The sequence below is a fragment of the Lathyrus oleraceus genome, chromosome 5 (genome assembly GCF_024323335.1).
Source record: "Lathyrus oleraceus cultivar Zhongwan6 chromosome 5, CAAS_Psat_ZW6_1.0, whole genome shotgun sequence".
Taxonomy (NCBI): domain Eukaryota; kingdom Viridiplantae; phylum Streptophyta; class Magnoliopsida; order Fabales; family Fabaceae; genus Lathyrus; species Lathyrus oleraceus.
In genome coordinates, this window is record NC_066583.1 from 432,747,634 (window position 1) to 432,765,447 (window position 17,814).

General features: G+C 43.2%; 1 protein-coding gene and 1 long non-coding RNA gene across 2 annotated transcripts; one reads left to right on the plus strand and one right to left on the minus strand.

The window, feature by feature from the left end:
- Nucleotides 1-564: 564 nt before the first annotated feature.
- Nucleotides 565-2,393, plus strand: LOC127081186 (UDP-xylose transporter 2). Its single transcript, XM_051021467.1, has 3 exons — nt 565-628; nt 1,071-1,369; nt 1,873-2,393. Exons 1-3 carry the CDS (start codon nt 565-567, stop codon nt 2,377-2,379), a joined length of 870 nt encoding a protein of 289 aa, XP_050877424.1. The 3' UTR covers nt 2,380-2,393.
- Nucleotides 2,394-3,642: 1,249 nt separating this feature from the next.
- LOC127085257 (uncharacterized) lies at nt 3,643-4,165 on the minus strand. The gene is made up of 3 exons (XR_007789056.1): nt 4,098-4,165; nt 3,904-3,985; nt 3,643-3,779 (listed from the first exon to the last, which is right to left on the minus strand). It is a non-coding gene; the product is annotated as an uncharacterized LOC127085257 (long non-coding RNA).
- Nucleotides 4,166-17,814: the final 13,649 nt, after the last annotated feature.

The window sequence follows — 17,814 nt, forward strand, 5'->3', positions numbered from 1 at the left end:
TTGGTTTTATATGAGGATTGGTTTTTGATCCAAAGTCATGGTGTTGTGATTGTGGATACATCTATGGTCTGGGTCATCTGAACAACCAAGTTTCTTGTGTTTCCAGCCACTTGCCAGTCATGTTATTGGTTCATGGATACTATGCCAAAACCCTAACCTTATGGTCTCATTTCATGGCGTTGTTCATGTACATTATCACTCAAGTTATTTTTCAAAAATCCGAGTCACAAAAACAAAACAATTTGGAAACCAATTTCAAACCATTTCAATCCATTCCATGTCATTTTAAACCATTACATTTGATTCTACATAAGAAAATACAAATTTGACATTTTTGACCAATTGTTGACTTTGGTCAACAGTTGACTTTTTGGTCAACTTTGACCAAAGTCAACCCAAATTCCCCAAACCCTAAAATTCACCCATAATTGTCCATTGAATTCCATTTACAAGAAAAATACAAAAATGAACTTTGACCAATTGTTGACTTTGGTCAACTTTGACCAAAGTCAACGCAACCTCTTTGCATCCCTAAACCCTATCTAGTGCAGTCTTTGACGAACAATGGACGGAAACGAAGAAGATTCTAGCTCTCAGGTTATTGAAGTTTACAAGCATGAGGAGAAGTGTATCAATTCTTGCACAGGAGATGAATCCGTTGATTTTTTATGGAAAACCTGCTTTGAAAGCTAGGACTGGTAGATGGAGGAGTGCATCGTTGTTGTTAGTGAATCAAGGACTGATTGCATTGGCTTTCTCTGGAGTTGAAGCAAATTTGGTTCTCTTCTCAAAATTAGTATTGAAACAAACTAATGTTGAGGCAGCAAGCACATTTAGCATATGGATGGGAACCACTTATTTCTTCTCTTTAATTGGAGCTTTTCTTAGTGACTCATACTTGGGAAGATATCTCACTTGCATCATATTCCAGTTTGTTTTCATCATAGGCTTGGTGATGTTATCCCTGTCAGCTCACTTCCTTTTTTTTTTCCTGAAACAAACGGAGTGCCATGTGAATCAGATATTCAAAATCAGTTTCCATTTATTTTACATATCAATATACCTAATAGCCCTAGGAAGTGGAGTTTCTGACCCTGCATTACCAACTCTTGGTGCTGATCAATACCTTAAGAAGAACCGATCACCATACTTAAAGGTTGTATCAGCGATGGTGAGCAATGATCTCTTGAGCCTTGTGAACACTAGGCCTCTAAAGTTCTGGAAGGAAACCCTTGCTATTCTTTGCAGTTTTGCTCAGAGAGATGAATGGACTATGCTTTGCGACACACTTGCTTCAAAACTCATGGGGGCTGGCAATACAGAAGCTGCAACTCTTTGTTATATATGTGCTGGAAATATTGATAAAACAGTTGAAATTTGACCAAGGAGCTCAATAACAGTTTAACCCTTATTGTTGTCACAACTTAGGTCACATCTTGCTTTGCAACAACATCACATCATCATCATCATGCAAGAAATGGCCATGGATTAGCATACCATCCATTGGTACCTGTCATAGCACAACCAAGCTAATCCTTTCAAATAAGTTTTTTAACCAAGGCACAGCAGTTAGACATGCCAAATGCAGCCACCAAGGTCCTGTAGCTAGCATGGGATAGTGCAGAAGGAGTCGTGTGCAACAGAGGTTTCCTTCACCAAATGCTTTTGTATCCACACTATGCATATTTTTTGCCAAACAACATGATTACCGGACCTGCATCAAAACAACAGTCAGCAGTCAGGTTGCAGTGAAAACAAACCACCCTCCAAGGTATCAACTACAGTGAAACATCAATGCACCATGACACTACCTTGTTGTAGGTGCTAGCCTGCTACTGAACAAATCATGTTTCAGTCATAACAGTTCCATAGTCCACCCAGCTTCTTTATCAATCATGTCCATACCAAGCAACAACCCTGTTAATCTCTGGTCCCTATCTGGATAAACTTTTGACCAGTCAAAATGTATTTGCTTTCAAGTACACAACGCAAGCGACGGTTTTCATAGTTCTTTCATGCCTCATCTCAATTTCTGTCAATTTTAGCACATTTCTTGTAATTGGAAAGACATCTCCAGTCACCTATCAGGTTCTTGGACACCTAAAGACATGCCTTGTATTGGCATTTGGTTATACTTTGCTCCACGATCCATTCAGCTGGAGAAACATCATGGGTATTCTGTTGGCCATGGTTGGGATGATTCTATATTCTTACTATTGTACTCTTGAGAATCAGCAAAAAGCCGTTGAAGCTGCCACACTAGCATCCCAGGCAAGGGAAGGTGAATCTGATCCTCTAATTAATTTGGAAAAAGGAAGCAGCGATGTGACTGACAGTGTTGGACATATGTCCCCTGTATGGAGCAAAGACAAAGACTAAGATGTTTATGACCTCTGTTATTCATTGTGGAGAACAGTTATAGTTTCTATAGAGGGCATACCATAACCACATGCTGAAAAAATCAATCAGGAAATGGACATTGAACCTGCTGCAAAACCAAGACAGAAACAGTCAGCCATGCAATGCACTCAAGGTAATCATAACATAAATCACAGCTTATGGGATACATAAATCAGTATGAATGGGCATGGAACTAGCTGATAACAATTTGATCTTACATATGGGAATTGAAACCAAGCCATGCAGCCAAGGTTCTTAGTGAAAGCAGGCAAGCTGTTCAGTCCAAAACAGCATGAAATAACTTGGCAAATGCAATCCATCATCACCAAACAACATGACCACCAGATCTGCAATAAAAGAATAGAGACAAGTGATTTGCAAGGCATTGGAAACCTAAACCTGTTGACTAGCTGGAAGCAACAATTAACCAAACCTCTCAACCAAGTCATAACCAACAAGAAACACCATCAATGCACAAGACATGAAGTGTTGTTGACATACCATGAAACTAAAGCCTTAAGTTTGTTGTCAATGTCCAAGTCATAATCTGTTGTGAGCATAAGCAAGCAGGACCTAATGCGAAATTGCAGCCAACATTGCCTAGCTGAAAGGTCATCCTACAATACAAAGACAGTCCAACAATTATCCAAAATCTCACCACAAGACAAACAAGGTCCTACAACATGAAGCATGCCAACTCAAGCACATGGTTTTTTTCCTTGCATTTCAATAAGAAATCAAACCATGCTTAGCCACTCACCTGCTGAACTGAAAAATGATCCAACATGACATTGCAAGACCAAGTGAGCAGCAACATTACACCTTCATCACAATGTGCACACCTCAAAGCCAAAGAGTTTCCAAGCTTGCATCATAGGCTACCAGGGCTAGACCTTAGCTTGAACATGATATGCCAAGTTCATGTTGCAGCAAGAGAAACAAGTGAGGGCAAGGAATTGAGTGCAAATAGTGGGATTAAAACTTATAAGGCATTGAACCAGAATATGAGACAAAGGACTCACCTACCAAACTATGAACCAAGACAATCTTACAATAGCTGTCGTAGCAAGGCCAAAGCAAATGCCTGCATCAGGTCATGCAATAACTATTCCTAAGGGCATTCCACAACATCTAGCAGTAAGGCAAACTAAGATACCAGACCTGTGATACATCCTGCTATTCCAATGCAATAGAAGTCAATGAACCTACCTGCTACAACAAGGCTACAGTGCAATCAGCATGTAAACACTGCTATAAAATTCTGGAAATTCAGCAACATTGAGACTTAACTGAACATGTTCACAAGTTAGTAACATCAACATTCTCCCTACCATGCCATCATGCACAGGCCAAAATTGAACCAAATGTATACCATAATCCTGCACCAAGCAAAAAGATGCAAGAAAACATGAGCTAATGGCTAAGTCGAGATACCTTGATCATAACTACATGGCATTTGATTTTGACCAATTCAACTAGTATTAATCCTGTAATTATCAGTACCATTTTATATTTGAAACACATGCCTTGCTTGCCTTGCAACACCATGACTGTACCAACTTGCATCAAGCCAAACCACCAAAACCTGTTTCAAACTCAAACGGAACCATGAAGTCTCAAGCAACTACAGCTAACAGACCTGGCTTGCAGCAGTACCAAGATCTCAAAACAAAATCAGCAAGAGAAATGAACATTACCCTCTGTAATAAGATGTTAAACCATGAACAAGGATGCATCAAACCAAGCTCACCATTTTTCATTGCAGTAAAAATGCAAAATTAATTACCAAGCAGTAAAAATTCAAGAAATTCCCAAATTGGAATAGAGATGAAATTCAAGGAAGAAAGCGAAGGTTCAGATTACCATTTTCGAACCTAGCATCAAAGAGGTCAATCCAATTTCTGAGCATCCAAAGTGCTTTGCAAAGTTACCTTTCTGGAACAGCAAAGACCGATTCAAAACCCTAAGCTGGGAGAGCATAAAAAGGAGAAAGAGAAATCAGTAAAGAGAGGCGACGATTCGAAATAACAACGGAACTTGGAGGCAAAAATCTCAAGCAAAGAAAACCCTAAAATCCCAAGACTGATTACCTGGAGGCCAGCGTTTGCACGTCCTACACCGCCACCACCGCGACACTTTGTAAGAGCTTCTTTTCTCCTTCTTTTTACCCTTCTCATATGCTTGTTGTTTGAAAATATTTGTGAGAGTTGAGAGAGAATGTTTCTTTGAGATTGTGAGCTGAGAGAGCGTTTGAGTGAGATTGAGGGTTAGGAGCGCGCTTGAGAGAGAAGTGTAAGGTTGGGAGAGAAGAAAGATCGTGAGGGCGATACCGGAGGAAGACGAGCTTCTGTCATCTTCTTCTTCGTTTCCATTTTCTTTTTTTTTCTTTTTTCTTTTCTTTTCTTTTTTTAATTAATTCATTTTCTTTTTGTTAAACAGAGATAAATAAATAAATAAAAAACACAAAAATTTGTAATATGTTTAGCATTTCTTTTTTTTTTATTACATAGTGTATATTAATGTTGTTTAGTTTAGTTAGGCTGTCCAGTAACATTAGCCTATCCCCTCTTTTAATTGATTTGTTTTCTAAACTATCTCTAGCTAGTTCTGTTTATATTCCCAAGTGTTTGCTAAAATGATAACTAATCATGAATGGCCTAGTGGAGAGAGGGTAGTTTCATAATATTAAGTGGAGAGGGTTCAAATACTCATGTGTAGTACTTTTTGTTTATTATTTTATTTTATCTTCTTTTAGCATTTTTTATTTTAGTATTTTATTAACATTTTATTTTTTATGTTTATTATACTCATAATTTCATTTGTTAATAATGCATAGTTGTTGTATTTCAATTTAGTTCAAAACCATTTTAAAACTATAAAAATCATATTTTTTCTCGATTTAATATCGAGCCCATTTTTTCAGACCCTTGTAAGTCGATTGCTTTTTAAGCATCGCCATCGACCTCACATAGCTTACTCTTGGGCTTCCTTACAATGAGACATGTCCCTTGCACTTACACTCATACATTGTTTAATGCTTCATTATTTCATTCTTTGATTATTTGATTCGATTATATACTTGTTTATATCTTACTTGTTTGATTAATCGTGGCCTACTTGTATGGTGTATGAGGCATGTATTATTATTGTTTGTTTGCCATGAACAATCCCCATTCATAACAAATGTATCCCTCTCCCATGAAATGTATAATATTTTTTCATTCTTTATTCATCTGTAAATACAAGAATTAAAATGAGCATTCGATAACCATTTCAAAGCAAGATCAAAACCTCGATCCAACGTCGAGTAATCATTTTTTCAAAAACCTAACAGAACCAGCACGTATTCATCCACCCTTTTGTAAGTCGATTGCTTTATGCATCGCCATCAACCTTGTAAGTCGATTGCTTCATGCATCGCCATCTACCTTTATCCCTAACACTTCTCCTTGCTCCACTCGTCAACTCTTGTTCCGATTAGGTAGCACCCATTAGATAGAACACTTTGTATGATAACATAGGTAAGATTCCCATGTCCTTTTGTATGATAACATAGGTAGGATTCCCATGTCCTTTTGTATGATAACATAGGTAGAATTCCCATATTCTTTTACATGATAACATAGGTAGGATTCCCATATTCTTTGCATGCTAACATTAGGTAGATATTCCCATTTGTAAATCCTAACACCTAAGTACATATTGCATGACAACTCTAGGGCAGAGCTTCCCCCACTTCTAGACCTTTCCGAGCGTCTCCGATCTTGTGGCATGTAGTCCGTCCTATTGCAAAGAGGTAACTGCCTAAGACTCGATTCAGCGAGCTGCGACACCTACTGCTAGGACGTGAACACATCGCCCACTCTCCTTTGACACAACTGGTGTCCTCCTTTTGTAAGTCCATATTCAGATGGCAAGCCCCACCAGGGGAACTACGTTGCTCTGATCCTCATACCAGATGAGGTACGTAGGCAGGAGGTCGTGCGAGATCTCTCCGGGCACTCTTTTCCTTTTCTTTGTGTGTGTTTGTTTGACAGCTAGCAGGCTCGAGTACCAGACTCCCTGTTAGCTTGTTTGTTCAACTTTGTTGTTACTTCTGACGATTCAGCATCCGGTTAAACCCTTTGTGTGTGTAGGAGTCTGACATAAGTCCAGCGATTGGCAGTTGGTTTCCTGTGTGTGTTTGTTGGTTCGGAGTCCGATGTAAGTCCAGCGATTGGCATTCGGTTTCCATGTTTGCCTGTTTGTGTAGAGTATGACATAAGTCCAGCGATTGGCAGTCGGTTTCCTGCGTGTGTTTTGTTTGGCGTCCCTATGTAGCCGAACTACGGCAACTCTGATTCTCATGTTCAGATGAGATACGTAGGCACAAGATGCGATGTCTTGCCGAGTTTGACTAACAACTAACAACTAATCCTTGTTTGCTTTCGCCCTTGTTGCGATCCTTTCTCTCGCCCTCGTTGCGATCGAGACCTTCCCTTTCTCTTGCCCTAGTTGCAATCGAGACCCTTTGTTCTCGTAGTTAGCTGAACTACGTTTTGCTCTGATTCTCATTCCTGATGAGATACGTAGGCATAAGACGCGACGTCTTAGCGAGCACACTTATCCTTAACCCTTAGGTAGCCGAGTTACGAAGACTCTGATTCTCATATTCAGATGAGATACGTATGCAATGGATGCGACATCCGTGCGAGTCATTTTTCTCTTGACCCTTTTAGTAAATAGTACATTAGATAAACACACACCCTTTAGACAAGAAACAACAAGAGTGGATCCCGTAGAGTACTACAGATGCGTAGGGGTGTTAATACCTTCCCTTCGCATAATCGACTCCCGAACCCAAGATTTGGTTGCGAGACCTTGTCTTTTCCTTTCCTTTCTCCAGGTTTACTTAGAGCGTTTCCTTTCCCTCCTTTGGGATAAATAACGCACGGTGGCGACTCTTCTGTCATTTCTTTCTCGCCGGTTGTTTTTTCGCACCACTGTATTTTTTCAGGTTGCGACAGCTGGCGACTCTGCTGGGGACCCGGTTTCCCTAAGCGAGTCCCTCCTAGCTTTTGTAGGTTTCTTGTTTGTTGGGTGTTTATTCTTTTGTACAGTTATTTATTTTCAGCACTTACCTGCTTTACCTTATTGCATTCATGTACATATGCTTGTTGTATCTGTGGGTTCTGTGGGTTGTTTGTTTGTTGGGTTGGGCCTGTTCTATGAGAGATAAGCCCACTACCCAGGCTTGAGTGTACACATAGGTGTTAGAGTGGATAGTCATGAGGCTTGCGTGGTATGTTGCTACGTTAAGTCGTTCATGAGACCCACATTCCAGACGAGGTTTCTGTTGGATATATTTTGTCCTATGGGTGTTCCATAACGACAGATATTCCTTTAGAAATCGTCGACTCTGGTGACCATTTCCCGAGAACTCAGTCGAGGCCTCTCCTCCGAGACGCGTTTATGTTAGCTCTGGTGGGCGCATTCTCGTTGCTCAATCCGAGGACCCCGAGACTGGGAACTTGCTTTAGGATATCCTGTTGAGGGGAGTCAGCAGAGGTCTTTTATCCCGTAATAATGCCAAACCTTCAGTGGTAAACGTATTATTCTCGACTGAAGGGCTGAAGCTGATAAACTTCTGTTCTTAGAACCTACCAGTGAGGGGCGGGCTAAATTCAGGAAAACCTTAACCTCCAACCAACCCGGTTTTCTGGAGCAGAGTTTTGATCTTATTCTTCAGTGGGTTTTCTCTTCAGACAGTGCAACCCGACAGTTGCTCAAGCAGATACAGCAGTCCTGATTTCCATGCATTGCATCACATCATTCCGCATTCATATCATTTAACACATGTTTATCCATTTCTAGGGGGTTTACATCTTCTTCTTGATTCCGGTCGAGGTTTTCTGGTTCTCCTGAGATGGATATTGGCAGAAAGAGACACGTCGCTTACAAGTTTCCAGTGGTTTGTTTGGAGCCTATTCAACAACTGATGAAGTTAATGAATCACGATTCTCTAGAAGGATTCCGGAAGGAGTACGGTTTGATTCTAAGTTTCGTCACGGTTCTTTCCAAGGATCAACATGATGCTCTATTCACACTGCTGCAGTTCTATGACCCTCCATTGAGGTGTTTCACATTCCCGGATTATATTTTGGTCCCTACTTTGGAGGAGATTGCCAGTTTTCTCAGAGTTCCTATCAAGCCACAGTTGTTGTTCTATAGTTCTGAGTCTCTGCCCGATCTCAGCATGGTTGCTTCGACCATATATTTGGGGAAATCAGTCTTGAAGGCTAACATGTGTCAGAAGGGATGAGTCAGTGGTTTTCATTTGAGTTTCTTATTGGGAGAAGCAAAGAAGAAACTTGAAGATGGTGACCAGAGGGGTTTCAATGCTGTGTTGGCTCTTTGTGTGTATGGGATTGTCCTGTTCCCTAATGTTGCAAAATTTGTGGACGTAGACGCAACACGCCTTTTTGTGTTGGGTAATCCAGTGCCGACCTTGTTGGGAGATTTCTTTCATTCGGTGCATCACAGGAATGAGAATAGAAGAGGAGGATTGGTGAATTGCTGTGCGCCTTTGTTTTATAAGTGGTTCAGTTCTCACCTACCCAAATCAGGAGCGTTCGTTGATGTCGAGGATTCGTTGAGTTGGTCGAAGAGATTGATGGGGTTGAGAGCTGAAGATATTTCTTGGTGGTCTGACCGGAGCTTGCTTCGGGCGGATATTATTCACAGTTGTGGGAACTTCCCGAATGTACCGTTGGTAGGAAGAAGAGGAGGAATCAACTATAATCCTTCTCTAGCAGTCAGACAGTTTGGATATGCTTTAAGAACTCCGCCTCTGGAAAAGGATATGGAAGAATCTCTGTTTTTCCATTCTTCGCTTGATTTGACTGTATACCGTAAGGCAGCTGAGGCCTGGCTCAAGATGATCAAGAGAGGAAGAACTGTGCTTGGAAAAGGAGATTGTAGAACTTACCCTCAGTATGGAGAGTGGCTTCAAGGAAGAGTCGAAGAGTTGGGTCTGCCGTTTCTTATAGAAGAACCTCTGTATCCACCTACTCCTGCGCGGTCAACAATGGTGAGCCGAGAGGAGTATGACAAATTAAAGAATGCCATGGAGGGACTTCGAACCGAGAACCCGGAGTTAAGTGCGAAGTTGCAAGACTATATGCATCAATTCCATGAGGCAGAATATCAGAAGGGGGAAGCCGTCAGATTGCAAGAGGAAGCAGAGAGGAAATTAGTTGTGGAGGTGGAATTCTTCAGGAAGACAGACAAGGCCTTGGGATCATCCAGTTCTGAGTTGAAGCGAGTCAAGCAACAATTAATGGATGCTCATGGTAAATTGGCAGGGTGGCAAGAGCGATGGGATGCATTTTCAACTTCTCGGAAGGAAAAGGAGGAGGAGATGGTGACCGAACTGACTGGTCAGATAGAGAAATTAAAGACTTCGCTAAAGGAGAAGAACAATGAGCTTCTGTGTGCCCGTTCTACCAATGGTTACATCACCGATCAACTCAATGAGGCTCGAGGACAGATTGAAGAACTTAAGGTGTTGGCAGCTTTGAAGAAATCCAGACTTGAAGAGGTATTCGGAGAAGATGATGGGAATTACTACAGAGAGCACATCAACGAGTTGGATGGAGTTATTCACCAAAGGAATCTACTTATCCGGCGTTTGATAAAATTCCCAGGTCATCCTGACACGATAGCATTGCTGGCTGAAGTGAGGAGCAGTCCTTATGGTTTGTACACAGGAGGCTGAGTCCTGATTTTTTGTTCTTCCTTTTACTTATTGCTTTATTGTTGTGTAGTGATGATCCACAGGCTTGTTGTGGAAATCCTCTTTTGATGTACTATTGGCTAAGGCCATTCTCTTTGAATTTATCTATATGAAGACCTGCTCTCTATTGCATCTTGATCTCCGAAGTTTATCTACGGCTCGATCTTCTCGTGAGACCAGAATCAAGGGGGTAGAATACCTTTTTGGAAGTGATAAACATGTCATTGCATTAACATATTCATTTGCATATTCTTGCATAACAGGTGTCGCCGCGGTGTTCTCATATTATTTGGTGTTCCACTAGCAGGATAGCTGATTCAGGAATCCACCGGTACGGAACCCGCAGAAACCAGCAGAAAGCAATGGAAAGTCTACAAGCAGAACTTGCTGAGATGAGGGTCCGCATGAACCAGTTCATGGACGTGGTTCAGGGAGTAGCGCAGGGACAGCAAGAGATTAGACAAATGATACAAAGGAATCCCGCAACTACTCAACCAGAGGTCGTGACTGATCCTCCAAATGCAGAGGTTAATGGACCGGGGCCTGTCCCGATCCCACATAACAACCTTGATCAACAACCATCCACGATGATCGAGATGATCAGTTCTTGTTGCCAGAAGACTTTGGCATGGGCCAGGGCATGGATCCCATGTTCAGGAGATTAGAGGAGAGGCTGAAGGCGGTGGAAGGACAAAACCCCCTGGGGGTAGATGTTTCTGACTTGGGATTGGTCCCAGGCGTGAGGGTCCCACCGAAGTTCAAAGTCCCAATCTTCGACAAGTACAATGGTAGCTCTTGCCCGAAGACCCATGTGCAAGCTTACTTCCGAAAGATGGTTGCATACTCTGATGACGAGAAGCTACTCATGTACTTCTTCCAGGACAGCCTAGCTGGGGCATCCCTGGAATGGTACATGAGGTTGGATAGAGCCCATATCCGTTGCTGGAGGGATTTGGCAGAGGCTTTTGTGAAGCAATACCAGTATAATGCAGACATGGCCCCGGACAGAACTCAACTCCAGAACCTGTCTCTGAAAAGCAATGAGTGCTTTAGGGAATACGCTCAACGCTGGAGGGAGACAGTTTCCCGTGTTCAACCTCCCATGTTGGAAAAGGAGATGGCCAACATGTTCATGAATACGTTGCCTGGACCTTACCTGGAGCGTCTGGTGGGGTGCAATGCCTCCAACTTTGCTGATGTGGTCTCTACCGGAGAGAGGGTAGAGAATTACCTGAAGACCTACAAGAGCCACAATGGAGTTGGATCTTCGTCAGGAGTAAAGAAGCCATTTATGGGAGGACAGAAGCAAAGGGAAGGGGGTGTGAATTCCGTGTCTTCATATCAAAACAGGAGGAATAATTTTCAAAACTATCATCAACAACCGTATGTTGCGGCTGTGACCATTCCAGCTGCAGCACCACTACAACAACAACAACCACAACGTCAGCAAACTTAGTATCAACAACAACCACAACGTCAGCAAGCTCAGTATCAACAACAACAACAACCAGGTAATAGACCCGCCTATCAACAGAGGCAGAGGATGATGGACCGGCGTTTCGACACTCTTCTAATGTCGTGCGCTCAACTGCTTGCTAGTCTTCAACAGCTACAACTTGTGCAGCTACGCACTCTAGCTCCTCCGGTTGGTAGACTTCCGGTGGGTTACGATGCCAATGCTAGGTGTAGTTTCCACTCTGGGGCACCTGGCCACAATATCGAGAACTGCAAAGCTTTTAAGCACGTAGTTCAGGACCTCATTGATTCAAAGGCTATCAGCCTTGCACCGGCTCCTAATGTCGTCAACAATCCCATGCCACAGCATGGTGGTGCAAACGTTAATATGCTGGAAGAAGAAGCCAAGTCCGTTAAGGATGTGTTGAAGTTGAAGACCCCGTTGCTGGAAATTAAGGAATGCTTGCTGAAGGCCGATGTTTTCCCCGGTTGTGGGAAAGGTTGTTTGGATTGCGCTACACAGGGTAAGGATTGCTTGAAGCTGCAGCAGGGTATCCAGGTCTTGCTTGACAATGGTACCCTCCAAGTTGAAGACTTGTCTGCCAAAGAGTTTGCTGAAGGGGTAGTTGAAGAGGGGTTTGAAGACGCTGTTGAAGAATTCACAGATGTTGTTCCTGCTGATTGTGTATTTCCCATTGATGTATTTAATTTTTCAAATGTTGTTGCTGATATACCAAACAATGTGTCTGATTTTGATGTAACTGAACTTGATTCCGGTGTTCCGGATGTTTTTGTTTCAATGAATGAGATTCCTGAGTACGACTATGATGTCGCTACTATCACCATCTTTTACCCGACTAATCAGATCAGTGTGCCAGAAGCACAACCAGTGCCACCAGTGCGACCGGCCGCCATGACAATCACAACCCCTGGTCCTTTACCTTTCACAAGTGAAAGGGCCATTCCGTGGCATTATGGGGGGAGTGTATACACACACGATCATGGGGTGGAACGACCTTTGAAGGTAGAAGAGGGTCAAAAGTCTGAACTCGAAGCTGAAGGTCCCGTAGTGGACAATGTTGGTGGAATCGGGCGATTCACCAGGAGTGGCAGACTATTCTCGCCACCCGTTACCCAAGCTGATAATACTGATGTCGCGGCTAAGGCCAAAGGCAAGCAAGTTGTAAATGAGGGCACTTCTGCACCCCAGACTGGCTCAGAGCCTACTTTCTCGAAGGATGTGGACGAGCTCTTAAGAATTATAAAGAAAAGCGACTACAAAGTAGTCGATCAGTTGATTCAGACGCCGTCTAAGATATCCATTCTCTCACTCCTGTTGTGTTCAGAGGCACACAGGGAGGCACTTCTGAAGGTCCTTAATGCTGCATATGTGCCTCAGGAGATCTCAGTAAACCAGCTAGAAGGGATCATTGCAAATGTTCATGCAAGCAACGGGCTGGGTTTTACTGATTCTGACTTAACACCAGTTGGACGCAATCATAACAAGGCTTTGCATATCTCAATGGAATGCAAAGACACCGTGTTATCTCACGTTTTGGTGGATACAGTTTCCTCTCTCAATGTGCTACCCAAGAGAGCCCTGTCAAGGTTAGAAGTAGAAGATTTGATCTTGAAACCTTCCGATCTCATGGTGAGAGCCTTCGATGGTTCTAAGAGGTCAGTGTTTGGAGAGGTAGAATTGCCAATTCAGATTGGATCACAAACCTTCAACACCGTATTCTATGTGATGGATATCAGTCCCTCGTACAGTTGCCTTCTGGGTCGTCCTTGGATCCACAATGCTGGGGCAGTCTCTTCAACTCTACACCAAAAGATTAAGTTCCCGGTCAATGGAAGAATTATCACTGTCTGTGGTGAGGAGGACATCCTGGTCAGTAACCTGTCTACCTTCAAGTACGTAGAGGTAGAAGGTGAAATTCAAGAGACTCTCTGTCAGGCCTTTGAGTCAGTTCAGATCAAGGACGCAGCTCTGGTGGAAGGGGTTAAAGCAGGAGCCCCTATCTCATCTTTCAAGCAGGCGCAAGCCTTGGTGGATTCAGGTGTTGCTCCCGGTTGGGGACGTCTGTTGGAGTTACCAATGAAGGACGACAAGTTCGGGATTTGGTATCAACCAGCGCTGACTTCTACAACTTCAGCACTTCAGACTCGTCAGGGGCCGATTACTTTCTCCAGTGCTGGCGTCATCCAATATGGCCAGATCTCTGCGATCAACGATGAAAATGGGGATAGTGATTGCGACATCGACAACTGGGTGTGTCCGAGGATCCCGGGTGAAGTCATCAACAATTGGTCTTCCGAGGAAATTGTCCAAGTCACTCTTCTAGAGGAGTAATTTTTCTTTGTTTATTCATGCATGTCCAAGTCTTGCGTTCCGCCCAGGGCGTAATGACTCATTGTAGGGCTCATCTATGTGAATACCTGCATTGTTTATCATAAATGAAGGACGTCTTTTGCATTCAAATATTTTGTTCACTGTCTTTCTATTTTTGCAGTTTTCAAAATTTCAAAAGAATAAAAATATTTGGCAATGTTTTGTTTAGTTTTCACTCACTGTCCACACTCATAAGCACATACCATCACTCATGCAGATGCACATCACCGGATTCTATTGATAACGATTCTGCTATGGCTCGCTTTGACTTCGAAAACCCAATCTTCCAAGCTGAAGAAGAGGGTGATGAAGACTGTGAACTCCCTGAAGAACTTGCCAGGCTGTTAAAACAGGAGGAAAGGGTCATTCAACCGCATCAAGAGTCTACTGAAGTGATTAATCTGGGCACCGAGGACGTCAAGAAAGAAATCAAGATAGGGGCTGCTTTGGAAGACGATGTAAAGAAAGGGTTGATTGAACTGTTGCAAGAGTATGTTGACGTCTTCGCTTGGTCTTAGCAGGATATGCCAGGGCTTGACACAGACATTGTGGTACACCGTTTGCCTCTCAAAGAAGGTTGTCCTCCGGTCAAGCAGAAGCTCAGAAGAACAAGACCAGAGATGGCTGTCAAGATAAAGGAAGAAGTGCAAAAGCAGTTGGATGCAGGGTTTCTAGCAGTCACCAATTATCCGCCATGGGTTGCAAACATCGTCCCAGTACCTAAGAAGGATGGAAAGATACGGATGTGTGTCGACTACCGGGATCTGAACAGAGCTAGCCCTAAAGATGATTTCCCATTACCTCACATCGACGTTTTGGTGGATAACACAGCTCAGTTCTCGGTATTCTCCTTCATGGATGGCTTTTCTGGCTATAACCAAATCAAGATGGCACCAGAAGACATGGAGAAGACAACTTTCATAACCCCATGGGGCACCTTCTGCTACAAGGTGATGCCGTTTGGTCTGAAAAACGCTGGGGCAACATATCAATGAGCTATGGTGACTCTGTTCCATGATATGATTCATCATGAAATCGAGGTTTATGTGGATGATATGATTGCCAAGTCTCAGACAGAAGAAGAACATTTGGTGAATCTGCAGAAACTGTTTGAGCGGTTAAGGAAATTCAAGCTGAGGCTTAATCCGAACAAGTGCACTTTCGGGGTGAGATCTGGAAAATTGCTGGGTTTTATTGTTAGCGGAAAAGGGATTGAGGTGGATCCTGACAAAGTGAAAGCAATACAGGAAATGCCTGAGCCAAGAACAGAGAAGCAAGTCCTTGGTTTCTTAGGGAGGTTGAACTACATTGCAAGGTTCATCTCTCACCTAACAGCCACGTGTGAGCCAATTTTCAAATTGTTGAGGAAAGATCAGGCTATCAGGTGGAACGATGATTGTCAAAGGGCTTTTGAAAAGATAAAAGAGTATTTGCAGAATCCCCCTATCCTTATGCCTCCAGTCTCAGGGAGACCACTGATTATGTACTTGACAGTACTTGACAATTCTATGGGTTGTGTTCTCGGTCAACACGACGAGACAGGTAGAAAAGAACATGCCATCTACTACCTGAGTAAAAAATTCACAGACTGCGAGTCGAGATACTCAATGCTTGAAAAGTCATGTTGTGCACTTGCATGGGCTGCTAAGCGATTGAGACAATACATGCTGACTCACACAACCTTACTGATCTCCAAGATGGATCCAGTCAAGTATATATTCGAGAAGCCAGCTCTCACCGGAAGGGTTGCTCGTTGGCAAATGGTACTGACAGAGTATGATATCCAGTATACATCCCAGAAAGCTATCAAAGGGAGTATTCTGTCAGACTATCTTGCTCAACAACCGATTGAAGACTATGAGCCGATGAAGTTTGATTTTCCAGATGAAGACATCATGTTCCTCAAGATGAAAGACTGTGAAAAGCCGGTTGTTGGGGAGGGACCTGATCCAGATGAAAAGTGGATTTTAACGTTTGATGGGGCCGTCAATGCCAGAGGAAGTGGAATTGGTGCTGTCATTACCACTCCGAAGGGTGCCCACATGCCTTTCACCGCTCGTCTGACTTTCGAGTGCACCAATAATGAAGCTGAGTACGAGGCTTGTATCTTGGGTATTGAGCAAGCCATTGATTTGAGAATCAAGACTCTGGACATCTTCGGAGATTCAGCTCTGGTGATCAATCAAGTAAATGGTGATTGGAATACTCTCCAGCCCACTCTGGTCCCCTATAGAGATTACACGAGAAGACTGTTGACTTTCTTCACAAAAGTAAAGCTGTATCATATACCTCGTGATGAGAACCAGATGGCAGATGCTCTTGCTACTCTATCCTCCATGATCAAGGTGGGTCGGTGGAACCATGCTCCTAGGATCGATGTTATGCGCCTTGATAGGGCCGCGTATGTGTTTGCTACTGAACTGGTAGTCGATGACAAGCCCTGGTATCACGACATCAAATGCTTTCTGAAGAATCAAGAGTACCCTGCAGGGGCATCCAACAATGACAGAAAGACTTTGAGAAGATTGGCAGGCAGTTTCTTCTTGAACAAAGATGATGTGCTGTATAAGAGGAACTTCGACATGGTTTTGCTCAGATGCGTGGATAAACACGAGGCAGACATGTTAATGCAGGAAGTTCATGAAGGCTCCTTCGGTACTCATGCCGGCGGACATGCAATGGCTAAGAAATTATTAAGGGCGGGTTATTACTGGATGACCATGGAATCAGATTGTTTCAAGTATGCTCGGAAGTGTCATAAATGCCAGATTTATGCTGATAAGGTGCATGTACCGCCGAATCCTCTGAATGTGATGTCTTCGCCGTGGCCGTTTGCGATGTGGGGCATTGACATGATTGGAAAGATTGAGCCGACTGCTTCCAATGGGCATCGTTTCATCCTTGTTGCCATCGACTATTTCACCAAGTGGGTCGAAGCAGCATCATTCGCGAATGTCACCAGACATGTGGTTTCCCGTTTCATCAAGAAAGAAATCATTTGTCGCTATGGGATTCCCGAAAGAATCATTACTGATAATGGTTTCAATCTCAATAACAAAATGATGAAGGAGTTGTGTCAGAACTTCAACATTCAGCATCACAATTCTTCCCCTTACCGCCCTAAGATGAACGGTGCTGTTGAAGCGGCAAATAAGAACATAAAGAAGATTGTGCAGAAGATGGTCGTTACGTACAGAGATTGGCATGAGATGCTACACTTCGCCTTGCATGGGTACCGCACTTCAGTACGTACATCGACCGGGGCAACCCCTTACTCCCTTGTGTATGGTATGGAAGCGGTCCTGCCTGTCGAAGTGGAGATTCCTTCTCTAAGAGTCCTGTTGGATGTCAAGTTAGATGAAGCTGAATGGATTCGGACAAGGTTCAATGAGTTGAGTCTTATCGAAGAGAAGCGAATGGCAGCCATTTGTCATGGGCAGTTGTATCAGAGTCGGATGAAGAGAGCCTTTGATCAGAAAGTGCGTCCTCGTTGTTTACAAGTCGGAGATTTGGTGTTGAAAAGGATCCTTCCTCCTCAGACAGATCACAGGGGCAAGTGGACTCCTAACTATGAGGGGTCGTATATCGTCACCAAGGTTTTCGATGGTGGGGCCTTAATGCTTGCAACGATGGATGGTGAAGACTTCACTTCCCCGGTAAACTCAGACGCAGTTAAAAAATACTTCGCATAAAATAGACCCGCTGGACGGTAAAAGAACAGTCCAGGCAAAAATGGGCATCCTAACGAACCAAGAAAATGAAAAGGTTCGGGCAAAAATTAGGGATTTAAAAA

Coding starts and splice junctions, on each gene's coding strand:
- LOC127081186 (XM_051021467.1), top strand. CDS start 565: ATGGACGGAAACGAAGAAGATTCTAGCTCTCAGGTTATTGAAGTTTAC. Junction 629..1,070: donor TTACAAGCATGAGGAGAAGT/GTATCAATTCTT, acceptor TATACCTAATAG/CCCTAGGAAGTGGAGTTTCT. Junction 1,370..1,872: donor CTGGAAATATTGATAAAACA/GTTGAAATTTGA, acceptor ACAGTTCCATAG/TCCACCCAGCTTCTTTATCA.